At 33.4% G+C, this 15529-nt stretch overlaps 1 protein-coding gene across 5 annotated transcripts in view; it reads left to right on the top strand.

Moving 5' to 3' along the window:
- The window catches only part of LRBA (LPS responsive beige-like anchor protein), a 730178-nt gene that overhangs the window by 416475 nt on the left and 298174 nt on the right, over positions 1-15529 (top strand). For all 5 annotated transcript variants that reach the window (XM_062199509.1, XM_062199506.1, XM_062199510.1 and 2 more), the window contains exon 38: positions 7696-7820. In XM_062199509.1, the coding sequence (XP_062055493.1) occupies positions 7696-7820 (125 nt within the window). The remainder of the gene's footprint in view (positions 1-7695; positions 7821-15529) is intronic.

Consider the following 15529-nt stretch of genomic DNA (forward strand, 5'->3'; position numbering starts at 1 on the left):
GGTCATAGCTACAATAGTAGTGAACAATATATTCTAGAGGAAATACTGTGTACTGAAAAACTACTTGACTTAGAAGCCAATACCTTCTGATTATTTATTCCAGTGGGTTAAGCCAATTTATTTATCTTTAAATGAGAATAATAGGTGCTTGCTTATGCATGGAAGAGTTACTGAGGCTTGGTGATAATGTATGTAAAAAAGCACAATGGCTAGCATAGAGTAGACTAAAGCAATAAGTATTATCTATTTTGCTGTGGCATTTTTGCCATTTAATAATTTTTTTATTCATATTATGCCATAAAAGCATTCAAGGCCGAGTTCGAGCTCACCATAAGTCATTTATATGTACCACAGTCTAGTACATGGTTGGCACTCAACAATGTTATATTTGGTGAATTTTTTTAATTAGATTTTTGGAGAAAGTATATCATTTTTGTCTGAAGGGTATGGCTACTGAGGTGAATTTTAATTCTTCTCATACCTATTTGTTTTAATATTTTTTTCTAGTTGTCTTTTGTTAGAGTTTTAATCAGTGGTATAATTAGTAGTATATTTTGATTTTTCTTGTAACTTAGTCCTTGGTAAAAAGGCTAAGTGAACAAATAAATGAATGGTTAACAGTCTAACAGCAATGAGGAAAAACTTGAGATCATTTCTCAAATAATTGGCTTTGGCTTGGTTGCAAAATTATTTTTGTAAAATTTCGTAAGTAACAATTAATAGCAGATGGATATCTGGACGTTTCCAAAAAAGCAAATAGAGACACACAGAGACTAATACTCTGCAGAAATTCATAACTAAATAAAACAATTTTACATAATTACATAAAATAAATGACACTCCAGTGCCTCAATGTAATGTGGACTCCTCCATGTCAGACCTGAAAAAATACAGAATTCTGCTTTACAAAATGTCTCTTCTGCTTGATTAGAAACAATGGAAGGGGTTTCTTTGTCATTGTTTATTTTCTTTGTCTTTTTCATTAAGACAGTATAGTGCATAGATCACCTGGATTTGATTTATAGTTGGTATTTACTAAACAGAGGTTACTGTTTCAGTTACTATTCCTCCTGTCTATCTGCATGAAGGCACCATAGGTTTCAGTTCATGAGATAAAGCATCCTTACATGATATTATTCCCTCTAGTACCTCAACATTATTTCACCAAGATTTATACACAAAGTGAATCCTTTCTAGAACTTATGCAGTTTTATCTTCAAGCTGACAGTATGCTGAAAATGTTTACTGCTTTTAAGGGGTTACCATTTATTTAACTTGTAGCTAATGTCTAGCATGAATTTTTAATCTAAAAATAAAAAGCTAGGAAGATGTAGGAGTTAAAAAATAAAAGCAAGTAATATAAAAATTTAAGAACAAAATATGAAGTGCTAAAATGTTGTGGGATTTAGAACTATGCTATAGCTAGAAGAATTTATTGCGGACTTCTGTTAAGGTCATCAAGATTTATCAGGTATTGTCACAGGAAAGTGGGTGAGATGGAAGATGGGAAATTTTTCCAGTGTGATTGCATTGTGACAGTTTTTCTTTCCAAAACTAGCATTCTTTTATTGACAGATCTAAGTTACAATAAAATGACACTAAAACCAGGGAGATGACAGACATACATATATCTGACACATTTCACAATAGGTACCAGTTCTTTTAGGTTATAGAATAATTGGGATATTTACATAACAACTATTTACTGCAGTAGTTAACATTGTTTGAATAACCATTCCACTTTAATAAAATATCAAAAAATCTAGTTGAATAAAACAATGTAGACTAATGACTTTAATGAAATAAATGCTAATATTTTTCTTCTGTACTTATTTTTATTATTTTTTAAATTCTGCCTGTTTTTTAATACTAAACCTCTTCATGGCTTGACCACTTTTTGCTGCAGCAGAAAATACTGTGTGATTGCTATTGATAGTGTCTGAGGGCTTTGTTCTGTTCTCTGTCCCCCAGTTTAGATTAATCTTTGGGAGAGAAAGAAAGCAGCCTAAATATTGTATGGGTGATAGAAAAAGTAGTGTTCTCATAGCACTAGGGCTATGGCACATAGCAGTGCAGAATGAGCATTGTAAACTCTAGGCCACACCATTTATACCAGTGCACTGTGAAGAGTGCCTCCTGGAGTTGTGCAGCTAATCATGCGTATTGTTAGAAATTCTCTTTCTTAAAAGTTTATTTATTTGAAAGAGCAGCAGAGAAAGGAAGAGAGAGAGGGAGAGAGGGAGAGAGGGAGGGAGAGAGACAGAGAGAGAGAGAGAGAGAGATCAGTTAATCTACCTTTTATCTACTGATTCACTCTCCAAATACCCACAGCAGCCTGGACTGGGCCAGGCCAAATCCAGGAGCCAAGAACTTCATCCAGGTCTCCCACAAAGTGGCAGAGACTCAAGTATTTGAATCATCAATTGCTGCTCTCAGAGTATACATTAGCAGGAAGCTGGACTGGAAATGGAGGTGGGACTCAATCCCAGGTACTCCTGTAAGAAATGTGAGCATCCTAATTGAAGGCTTAACCCACTGCACCGCAAAACCCACCTTTGAATTCTTATTTTTTTTCACATCTGTCTCTTCCATAAGACCAGAGATAGCACTTAATAATCCTTGTATTCCTAGCAGCTGGCTTAAGGTAAATAGTCAATAATTGTTATTAGAAAATATTTTATGGGGCTGGCGCTCTGGTGCAGCAGGTTAACACCCTGGCCTAAAGCACAGGTATCCCATATGGGAGCCGGTTTGAGTCCCAGCTGCTCCACATCCCATCCAGATTTCTGCTATGGCCTGGGAAAGCAGTAGAAGATGGCTCAAGTCCTTGGGCCCTGCATCCACTAGGGAGACCCAGAAGAAGCTCCTGACTCCTGGCTTCAGATTGGTGCAGCTTTGGCCGATGAGGCCAATTGGGGAGTGAACCAGCAGATGGAAGATCTCTCTCTCTCTCTCTCTCTCTCTCTGCCTCTCCTCTCTCTGTGTAACTCTGACTTTCAAATAAATAAATAAATCTTAAAAAAAAGAAAATATTTTATGTTAGAGATTCTGTCCATACAATGTTAATTGTCTTGCCATATTTTCTTTGAAGAAAACTAAACTTTAAAAATGATTATAATTTACATTTGAAAATAATAGATTATTTATAGTTGCATCATTCAACTATTATAAAAAGAGTGTGAAAAAAATAAAATAAAAAAAAGAATGTGAATCTTACCTTATTTATTGATTCTCTAGTACTACAACTTTGTCCAGCTGCTTACTGTTTGGTTCATTCTTAGTCATTTGTTTAACCTAATCATCTCACTAATCACAGTGTACCTGTCTATTGATGCTTGAATTATCTTTCCTTCTAAGATTGCAACAGTCTGTCTGTAAAACAAAAAAAAATATGTTCAGTATATTAAAATGGTGTTTTTTAATATTTTATGTAGGTTGTGATGATATATTAAAGGTGTGTGTATACAGACTCATCAGTGTATGTTTTTAAAAAGTAGAAAGATAATTACATGATGTATCCCTGGAAAAGTCCACTAGACTTACCTTGTAATTTTATCCTCAAGCTTTGAAATTAGGCAAAAGAGTGGAAAAATAAAAATTAAAGAAATTAGAAAGATTAGAACATTTGATAGTATGCACAACTTTTTAAAGACACTTGTTTCCCTATAATGAAAGATTTTAGTCCTTAGAGATTGTGTTCTAAAAAGACACCTCAGTGCAGTGTATTTATAGAGAAGGCATCAGGTCTTCTAAAGGAAATAGTAAATATTTCCAGATCATACAGAACTTAGGCTTACATCCTTAATTTGAATACTTTTTGGGAACTTACTGGAAATGAATATAGAATGTGGTGTCAGGAGATACTAATACCATTATTTTCTATAGATGCAAATATATAAACATATAGGTATAGAGTTATGTAGATATATAGATTTCTGAAGTTTCAAAATGAGTGGTTTTTTTTTTAATCTTTTCCTTGCTTATATTTGATCAACTATCTGCTTCTGAACACTTGAAGTCTTTTTAATTTTTCTGATCACTTCAATTAATTTATAACTTACTGTAAAGACAGTTGGATCCCTATGCTAAATTTACCAGTTTCTTATCTTTCCATAAATGAGGCTGTTGGAGTTGAGAGGGGGGAACAATATTTCTTAAGTGAGAGTGAAGTATTTAAATGGATAATCAAAACTTATGGTAAATTGATTATCAAAACCTACACATTCCTCTTTATAAAGCTGTCCTAAAGGGACAGGCATCATGGAGCAATGTGTTAAGTTACCACTTGCGACCCCCACACCCCTATACTGGGGTGTGTTGGTTGAGTCCTGGCTATTCTGCTTCCCATTCAGCTTCCTCTTCATGTGCCTAGGAGGCAGCAGTTGAATTCTCAAGTATTTGAGTGCCTACCACCACCACAGGAGACCTGGAGAGTTTTTGACTCTAGGCTTAGGCCTGGTCCAGACCTTGGCAATTGGTGGGGTCATCCTGTTTCCCTGTCACTCTGCCTTTTAAATAAATAAATATATTAAAAATAAACAAACAACTGTTCTAAAATGAAAAAGTGTCTATATGTTTTGGTGGTAAACCTGTATATTCAGGGTACATATGGGAGGGGAGCAGAGTTAGGAAAACAGTGGACTTTTGGATCCAGGTCTGTTACTTTGTAAAGGACTTTAAACATGCTTGTAATTGCCCTCATCTGAAAAAAAAAGGGGGGGAGGGGTGTGATTTTTGTTTTTCCTCCAAAGAATATGTTTTACTGTCACAATCAGAAAGTGGATGATAAATGCTGTTTTTTCAAATTGAAACTAATAGCTAGCTGTTCAATCATAAGTGAATGCCTTCAGGGCTTTGTATTCTAAATCACCTGGAGCAGTGCTTTATACGAAAAGACTCAAAAAACATTTTTTTTACAGCTGTTTGCCTCTTTAGGTGATTTTTATAATCCTCTCTAGATATGTGACCCAAAATAAGTGATATTTGCATTGTATTCAAATTATTTTTAATTGTTGCAACAGGATTGTGTTGAGGAGATGGTCTTCAAGTGATATAGCTTTAGGAGCTTGTAAATATTATAATATTGAGATATAAAGTTCTTTATTCTCTTTGGATTTCATTCATCTAAGTATCTTTAAGTTTTTTGATAGAATTCATATCTGAAGACAGAATGCAGATAGTTAACATAAATGACCTTAAAACACTTTGTACTGTGAACTAGTTCTCAATTCTGGATGTATTAGTGTTTTTGTTTCAGCCAGACGTCCCATTTTGGCCATTTAAATTTTGTTAATGTCAGTGAATACAAAAATAAATGTTATAGTTCTGTTTCCTTCTAATTTTGGCTTTTATTCTTATAGATACTATCTTTGAGTTACTTGATAATTTCTGTGTGATTTTATAATTACTGTGGTTTTTCTGCTGAATAATAAAAAGTATTGGCACACGCTTTAATAACCATTGTATTTGACTTGCATAATAGTAGAATCTGTTGTTGCCTAATTATTGATAATTTTATCATAGCAGTTTAACATCTCTTATAATTTTAATTCTTATCAAGAAGAATGACGTTGTTTGAGTCGAAATGTAGAAGGATGGATGAATGGCAAATTAATAATTTACCACCTTTGCATAATATTGAAGCACAGAGTATTAGAAGGATTGATGGCATAAAAGGTTAACAAATTTTAGCAGCTTTCATTAGCTTTACATCGTCATATGTTTGTGGTGCTGACTGAAATAGGCTTTGTAGGAGATCTCAGTCTAGGGAACTAATTACTTGTGCCGATTGCTGCACTGATGAATAGACCCTCATTGTATCATTCCCCTGAAGACGAGGAGCAGCCTGTGATTCACGACTGCATCCTGGCTGATATTTGATAATAATTTTAACAGATAAATGTAGGTAGGCAGAATGATGAAGTACCTATCCAAGCTCCATGACTATCAAAGCTGTACTCACAGCCATCTGTGTGTTGCCTTTTTCCTTCTCACCTAAGGAGAATTTTATTTTATGAACTGAGTTCAAACAACTGTTATCTTTTACTTATATGTTTATTCTGTAGTTTTTTCTTATTTATCTTTAACTTATACTATTGTGTTGGTTTTTATTTAAAATTTAGATTGCAAACTATGAGGAAAAGCAAATTAAAAGAATGGGGGGGGCTTTTAAATTTTCTGTTTTGAAGACAAACTCTTACATAATTTTTGAAGTCCATTTTGATTATATTGTCTCTCCTCCGCTTCCTGCATTACCAAAATCAACAAAGGAAATGTTTGATGTTCTGATTGGCCCTTCAGCCTTCTCGGAAAACAGCATTGGATTCCTACTGTTTGTTGAAAATAATTCTTTAAATAATATACGATAGTTGTCTATGTTTTATTAACCTGTGATACCTTTTAATTGATAGAAATACTTACCTATTTTTAAGATAATATATTGAAACATCAAAATAATGATAACTTTTACTCGGGTATTTTGGGACTGTCAGTTGGTCAAGACTACTAATTTATCAAAGCTGACAGGTAACAATTTTATTAGTTCATGAAATACAAGTAAGATTTTATTTTGTGTTAGTCATTCCTGCAGCATTTTTGATTATGAGTGCTTTTTATTTCATTATTGAAACATGCTATGTAACTTTAGTGAGTACATATATTCAGCAGATTTTTTCTTACTATAACTAAAAAATTTCGTATTGTTATTTTCTGTATAAAATGTTTTCCTGCCTGCTGGATCATTATTAGTTAACAAGAGAGAAAGTTGACATTTATATATTGCCATATAAAAGATCTACGTAATTGGGGAAAATATCGCAGAAATTAAGTTAACCTTTTTTTAAAAAAAATACATTTCCAAAAGTATGTTTTTGATATAGCAATTATTGCACATCATATAGCATGTAGTTTTTAATTAAATATAAAAACAGACTACATAAAACAGAAATCCAGTCTGATTTACTTGAAAATAGATTGCTATTTCACTCTACAGGAATGGTTTATTTAAAAACAGTAAATGGAAAAGAAATGCATTTTCTTGTGTTGTTCTAAGCCTCAGGGGCTAAATGTAATGAATATTTTAAGAGATTATTTTAATTAAATTCCTGCACATCTAAACAGAGTAATATTTTATTATCACATACATAACCATGTAACTGAGATATTCATTAAAGTTAACACTTTCTGGACCAAGAATTCATGCTATGATTTACTGACCTTGTGCAAAAAGGCACAAATTAGGAAGAAAAATGAAGGGGGACAGACTTTGATTAATATAGGTAATGCTATACCATATTTATAATAGCCTTTTCCCTATTCTGGTTTATAAATGCAGCCACAGAGAAAGGTGCCCTGCTGAGGCTGAAATGAGGCTGAAATCGGAGCACATGCCACCAGAGTGTGGGGAAACTGATCACACTGTCAGCAATTCATTTCAGAATGATGTATTTAGTGCTCATTTCACCTTCCAAGAAAAGGAAAAGGAGTTCCTTAGACTAGGAGGTGATATTGTTATTTTCAAGGACATACCTAAGTTAAAGATTGCAGAAAGGGGAGTGTGAGATGGAGGGAGAATTAAGAGGAAAGGGAGGGAAAAAAAAAAAGGCAGAGCAAACAAGGAGAGCTTTATGCAGAAATTCAGTGCTACCACGCTGTTTGATAATTGCTAACATATGTGGCTTCTCTGTTTCATTGTAGTCGTCCTCGTGAGTTCTGGCGCCTTGACTACTGGGAAGATGACTTGCGGCGCCGGCGACGATTTGTGCGTAACCCTCTAGGATCGACACATCCTGAAGCGACATTAAAAACTGCCGTGGAACATGGTCAGTGTATAAACCACTCCTTTCCAATAGCAGCAGGTACAGTAGCTTGGTAATGAAGAGTATAACTTCTTTATTCCAAGGTACTGTAAAGTGGTCCACGTCCACATTTCATAGTTATTCACCCAAGAAAGGGTAGTTAATTATTTTATAGTTAGTACAGAGTCCTATTAAATTATGGTGTCAAATGTGTTTATTTATTATGATGCACACACAAAACTTACCTAACATGACCTTTTGTTTCAGAGTATGAGGGTAAACTATTTCTCCTCTTAAGTGACACATTAAGCTTTGAGTAAATTAATCCTGGAAGCCTGTCTTAAATCCATGAATATTAGAGAGACAACATTTACAAACCAAATAGGGTTTCTAGGTTCTGTTTCGTGTCCATGGTTTTCTCCCAGCCATGCTATTTTAGTATGAGATTATGAAGTGGGGAAGATGGTAATAAATGTCCCAGTGCCTGTATACTTTCTGAGTCTTGATTTGTAGATGGTTGTGATTGATGGCTTGGGAAAGAAGAGAATAGACATTATTTTCATATGTTCCTATTCTGCATCATCTTGTTATCAGTGCTTAACAAAACGTTTTTCTTTTTTTGTTACAATGCCTCTGACTGGGATTCACTTTATTCAGAAGTCTGATAAGCAAATTGAAAAAACCGAAAAGGTCCTTTGGATTCGATAATATGATTTCTTTGATAGTAGCTGTTTTACTATTTTTATAATCCAAGTAACTTACACTGATTAAGGGGGAAATCCCCCTCCTTGTGTTAAAATTAATATTATTTTACAAAGTATAAATTGGTTATTTTTAACAAGGCAAAAATTGTTTTTATTTGCTTTTTTAGAGTATTAGCTTAACATGCAGAAGTTCATGATTAAACCATAATTTGTATGTGTATGATGTGTAACTTAATGTAAGTGTTAGATTATATTCAATAAGAATATTTAAGAATTTATATTAAAAATCTGTAATCTTAGGTTTGGCCTCAGTCAGGCAGTTTAACCTTTTGCACTCAGCCTTAAAGAGCCATTTCTAGAAGAAAATGTCCACAATATGTCATCAGATACAACACCAAATGTGACATCAGTCCTTTAAAATAAATGATCATACAGAGAATAGTCAATAACAAAGTGATCTAAAAGCAATAATAGTCTCAGGGTCCTACATCTTCAACTATAGGAGGTGGAGAAGGAAAAATAAGATGTAGAATTAATTAGGCCACTTTGCTTCTAGGTTTCCTTTACTTTTTGATATGCCACCATGGTTACCAGAGTCACATTTTGTTTTTCTTTTCCTCTTACTGTATCATTGTATATTTTCTTCTTTTTCTTTTATTGTTTTTGTTTTTGATTTGTGACACTTACATTGAGAAAATCAGCCTTTTTTCAGTTTTGTCCTTTTCAACCAGGTATTCCCATGTACACTTACAGTTTTAAATTTAATAATAATTTTTCGGTCTTCTAAGCTATCATTTAACTGTGTGTTGTGAGTTTGAGATATATGAATGGCAATAACAGCGTTTTTATAAAAAATTGTCCCTCTTACATCTGAAAGAGGAGGACTTGTTTCTGAAATTGCACATAAGCAAACTCTTAATTCTGAGAGAAATATTAGTGACTGAATTTAAATTAGTGTAGATCTAATTCAATATTTAATATCTGATTTTATCAAAAATAGTGCATGTAACTATTTTGAGGAGTCACAGGATTCCTAATGATGATTAATTTTTAAATTTATTATTGAATGTTACATTTTGAAATAATTTTATTGTTATCAGCATTTTAAGCTAAGTATCTACAGTAATATTTGATATTAAAATAGCAATGTTTTATATCATTTAACACTTTTTTGACCGGTTCAGAAGTACACTTTACTCTTATTCCTGTAAGTAGTAATTTAAAGGTCAATACAGTGTTGGCTATCTGTGTTTTATTGTGCGTTTTAAAATGAAAAGAACAAAACAAAGTTAATCATTTTACATGATTCCATCCTGTTTTATTTTATATTAATCTTATAATGATTAATATTTATAACACTCTAAAAATTAGAAATAATAACATTAGTCTGAAATAAATACTTTAAAAAACTATCCAAATGTACAGGAGATTCTTCAGTAGTAGTCTTACAATTAAGGTGATGCATCATGTTTAATATAACATTTTTTAAAAAGATACAAACTCTAATTGATCAAACTGTATATTTTATTTAAATAATAAAGCAATAGTAAGTAATTCTGCAGCAATACATAAATCGTGCAATGGTATTGTTTAATGTCACTGTAACTTTTGCTAATATAGTCTATAATCAAACAGCTTAATTTTTCATGCTTTATTGAATAAATTCATTTATTATTGATATTCACTTTAATTCTGTTAACCATGAAATTCCATCTTTAAATACTTTTTGGAACATAAAGAAAGTTAATCCAAATACATGTATTAAAGAGCCATTAATATAAAAAAGCAATGGAAATTATGTATTTTACATGAATAAATACTATCAATGTTAAATTTAAATTTTTAAGATAGGTATTCCAGAGGATAGTATGTCAGTTTTATATTATTTTGTAACACCTTGCTTTTATTTATAATTATTTAACTAAGACAGGATATTTACTAATGCAAAATCCTTCAACATCATGAACTATGTTATCATTATCAAAGGAAGACATCTAAGTAGAAATGACCCTGGAGATTAGTTATGTATTTTAGTAGTAGAAGCCATCTTTTTCGTAGATTGATTTGATTTGATTTGAAGGAAAGCCTCTGGTGTAAAGGTGGCAGAGTAAATACCTGAAGAGTGATGTTCTCTGTTTGGACGATCAATACCAGCCCCATGACTCTACTTCTGGCTACCTTCTAGTTAAAAACAAATTTTTTAATTCTGACAATTTAATTGCCCTTCCCAAGTTCACATTAACTTGCTTGGGGAAAAGAGCTTTAGGTAATTTTTCAAACAGAGACCCTCCAATGTGGTTATTTATAAAAGTCATGTTGTAATGGGAGATTTCTTTAACTTTGCAGAAACTGAGTCATATTTTTAAATTAAAATTAATACTTCCTCTTATGATTAAGTGTTCTTTATGGAAATTAGCAGCAGCAAGCAATGGGCGGGTATTTGATTCTTGAGGGCATTTCTTTCCATTTTATGGTTTTAAAATTTATTAGAAATCAGTTGTAATGATTCGTAGCGTTCTCCTAATGCACAGAGCCCAGTTTGCCCGTTATTTATTGTCAGAGCATTTTTAGATCTGGAAGAAACCTAAGGCCAAAGTCTAGTCTAACTTTATTCTTTACAGATAAGGAAACTGAGGAAGCAAAGGACCAAGGTAATTCTTGGTAGATAAAGGGCTAAAGCCCAGATAAACTGACTGCTGGGCAGATTTTCAGGCTGTGCTCTGTGGTCTTCTAATATTCATTGTTAAATATAATGAGAATTTTTTATTTGAATTAAAGCCATGTGAAAAATGTTTTAAATGGTAGAAAGATTGGTTTTAATTCAAGTACTAAAACAGTTAAGTAGTAGAATCCTATTGCATTCAAGACATTTTTATTTTGTAGAGAATGTACATGCTAATAGAAATATATGAGAAGGAATTAACATAGTTTTAAAAGTATCTTCTAAGTATATAGAATGATTCAGGTTCCTCATTTGGTTTTGGGAGAATGACAGATCAGATAAAGATCCCAAATCATGCCATTCTTTCATTTATTCAATAATGCCAGGTACCGTTGGTTTCCTTTTTAGGGTCAATGCGTGGTGGGTTCCCTATCTGAAATTTTGGAGGAACCTGTGATCAGTAAGAGATACCCTTGGCTTATCCTCCTAATCATCCTTTGTAGTTTCACTGATTTTTCTAGAGTAAATTTTCTTGACTTGGAACCCTCCAGAACTAGCATAAAATATAATTGGGGAATTAATAAGATTAGGACAAGCATTGATTATAAGGTTCTCTCTATGTATCTTGTTCTGAATACAGTTACAGCATATATGTCACATCATACCAAGTAGATACCTGTGTTTATTTTGTGTACATTTGAAGTGATTTTTTATTGTAGTAGTAATCTTTAAAAAAAAAAAAAAGCTAATTTTTAGTATATAAGTTTCTTTTATTAGAACAAGAACTGTTGATGATTCTAGTTTACTGATCACTATATGTTGAAAGGAAATTTGAATATCATTGGTAGAGGAGTTTTCTGTTTTCTCTAATTCCTTTCCTATTTTAGTTTCACTTGTATTCTCTGTGTTGGATTGATAAATCAACTTAGGCAGGGGGCTGGTTCTAAAGAACTTGATCTTTACATTTTGAGGACCAGTTTCTCTCTCAGCCCTCTCATTACTCTTAGCTTCCAAGAATCAAAAGTCATGTTTTAAAAATAGCAGTCGACAGATTTCTCCAACTTTATGTAATAATTGCAGTTTAATTATTGTGAAGATTAATATAAAGCCAGAATAAAAGGAGGGATTAGATAAAGGCAATCTGTTAGTAATGATATGAAAAATGTAAACAATCATGTTTAGTTTAGTAATAATTTTATTAGCCAGAAAATATCTGAATCAAGCTCTAAAACATACAAGAGTATGTTCCTATTTCATCCAATAAAACTTTAAGACTGGTGTGGAATATACTTATAGAAGACATCAAGTAGTTGATATTTGTTTACGATGGTTGATGTTTAAGCCAAATAAAAGTTAAAAATAATCTTTTCCTTAGCACACATAAACACGATAATTATCTTCTATTTTATGCTTGGGAAAGTTTTGTTCTAATTTTGAAAAAAAAAAGGTTCTTTAGCAAAAAGCTATTAGACCATTGAGAATTGAACACTTGCGCATGTGGTGTGTATTAGAGTACTGTTGGTAATTTTACTGCTGCTAACTTAAAATCCTCAAGGGGGAGTTAATTACAGGAAAACCATTCTAAATATCAGTAAGCTGCATATTTTCTATGACAAGAGGTTTTTCAGTTGAAGTTGAACAATTCCAGAATCTGAGCTTGTAAAAATAAGTAAATAAATAAATTAAAGTGGGTGTTTGTATGCATATAGTGTATACCTATAGAATATAAAATTTTTTTCTAAAACTTTTATGTAATTTAAAAGTTACTTTTTAAGAATATGAGTCAGTAAGATGGGAACATATTTGAAATTTTTTGAATTTCAGTTGAAAGGGATAACATTGTATTTCAGTAGTCATTTAAATGAATGTGAACTTATTTATTGAGTTATTTTATATCATTACACTTTATCATAGAGAGCTCTTATTTGTAAATGTTTGCATATTAAGGATTTTTTTTCTTATTTCAATTAAGCTTGGTGTAATTCAAGACATCTATGGCAGTAATCAGAGAAAGACATGAGCATATTGTTAAATTTAGTTGTTTCTAAGATATTTGCTAAAGGCTCACCTAATTTAGGTTTGGAAACAAACATTTTTTATTTTTGTTTATTATGATTCTGTTGAGCTTTTAAGATGCAGTATGGGAGACATAAATATCAATAACAAATTGGTAAATATGTTCATATTTGTAAAGTAGTAGGTTTTTTTTTCTTTTCCTTTTTTATATCTAAGAGCTAGGATGGCAGAGTGGGTAAGAGGCCAGATTCTGGCACCAAACTGCATGTTTTTAAATCCTGATCCCGAATGTTAGGAGCTGTGTTACCTTGAACAAATTATATAACCTCTCTGAGTCTGTTTTCTTACCTAAAAATGAACAAATAGCAGAAAGTTTAAGTGAATCAAGAGTTACATATGTACAATTTTTTGAACACTTCCTGGCATATGGCAGGTGCTGTGTAATACTAGTCTGACAATGAATAAAAGGGGATTCCACAAGTTCGTTTGAATGCGTATTACCTTTCAATTCCAATTCCATTTTTCCCTGAATTTTTTGAAGCCTCTTTGAATTTCCTCTTTGAATAAGGGACTGTAAATGACAGAAAGGAAGAGAATGTAGCATAATGATCCCGTACTAAAATCCAGGTAGCAAATGAGAATGTATTTACTTGTTGAAGATCTATACTATGGTGCTTCCTCTTGCATTTCTCAGTGGCCACTTTATTTTTAGGCAAGTTGATAGTAAATCGAAAAAGATCTTTGGAGTAAGGCAGTGTTTCTGACTATAGAGTAACAAAATGTGAATATTACAAACTAAGGAATGGTATAAAAACATACTGTTCTCTAAAAATTTGCCATTAATGGTATATTTCCTTATGCTTTTTGTTTTTAAAAATATATTTTAAATAGATACATTAATCTTTTCAAATATTTATTGAGACCCTCGTGTCACGTAGCTTATTCTACTATATGTGAGTTTAGAATAAAGATTTTATTTACCCACAGAGTGTATTCAAAACTAAATATAGAACACTTCTTCATATGACTTAATTAATAGAAAATGCCTATACTGTTTTATGTAGTGCCATAAGTTTTGAATATAAATGGTAACATGGTGAGTTGACAATAAATATGAAGTAAAAAATCTTTCATCTGTAACTGTACCAATTAAACCCAAAGCTGCTTTGCTTTGCCAAGTTAACCAGGTAGCAAATATGTAGTTCAACTATTTAGAATAAATTATTTAGATAAATGTTGGCAATGTTAGTGCGAACCAAGGCTTCATCCTTTTGGGGCTTGGGCCTGATGCCTAGGCCTGAGCTGCAGCAGAGCACAAAGCCTGGCCACCCAATTTCCATTTCAATGGCTGCAGCCTGATGGATCAGGTGCTTTATGCCCAGCATTTCCCTGGCTGAAAACCCACAATGTCAGGAATACAGTGAGGATTTCTAAACTTTCCCTTATGTGGCACCAGTTAAAAAAAAATATAGTTCTGAAAAGATACTCACGTTGCTTTTACAAATCATAAATCAAAAGTTTGTATCTGCTTTTTTGCTTTCCTTAAGAAAAAAGCTGCTAAAGGCAACAGAAGTCACCGTGGAGGGCTGTGAGGTTGTGAAGTGAGACTTCCGAGTTTTGGTGTTTTCTGCTTTCTGGTTACGCTGTTGACTATAGGTGCTCCACAGAGCTGCCTGTTCACCCTGGACTTGGCCTTGCCTTTCCCTCCCTCCCTCTGAGTGCTTGAGAGTCTGGCGCTGGCTGCCGCTCTCCACAGGCTGCTCCAGTTCAGGCCGCGTGAGGCCCTTTGCCCAGATGCCTCTGATCCAGGTCTTTCTGTTATGTTTACCCCCGGGGTGCCTTAGCCCTTTAGTTTAAACATGCAGAGGAGGTGCTGTTTGAGCCTCCACTTAGTTTCCACACTGCCTTGCTCTTGCATATTTGTATAAGGGCTTGGAGGGGTAGGGGAGTGTGGGCCAGGGCAATGTGAAAGAAGGAAGGAAGGAGGGAGAGAGCATGGCAGAAGAAGAAAATGCAGCTTCACAGAGCTGCTGTCGCTTTCCCAGTCACATCTGGCTGCAGGGGCCAGGCTTAAATCCTCATTGGCTGTACACGCCTCCCTCCTAGCTTTGACCCTTCTTCTGGACTCTCCAACCATTCAGAATGTTTGTTGGGATAAATGATTCGGAAGAATGAATCAGCCTTTCCTAGTTTGCAATGTTGAATAAGCAGTGTTTCCCAAACGACGTTCTGATTTTTCTTACTAACGAATTTCCTAAAGAAGTGCTGCCTTTGAACCCTCGCTTAGCTTAAATATAAGTAAATAAATGGTTTGGTGAGCAGTGCAGGGGTCAGATTTAATGGGATTAGGG

The sequence above is a fragment of the Lepus europaeus genome, chromosome 8 (genome assembly GCF_033115175.1).
Source record: "Lepus europaeus isolate LE1 chromosome 8, mLepTim1.pri, whole genome shotgun sequence".
Lineage (NCBI taxonomy): Eukaryota > Metazoa > Chordata > Mammalia > Lagomorpha > Leporidae > Lepus > Lepus europaeus.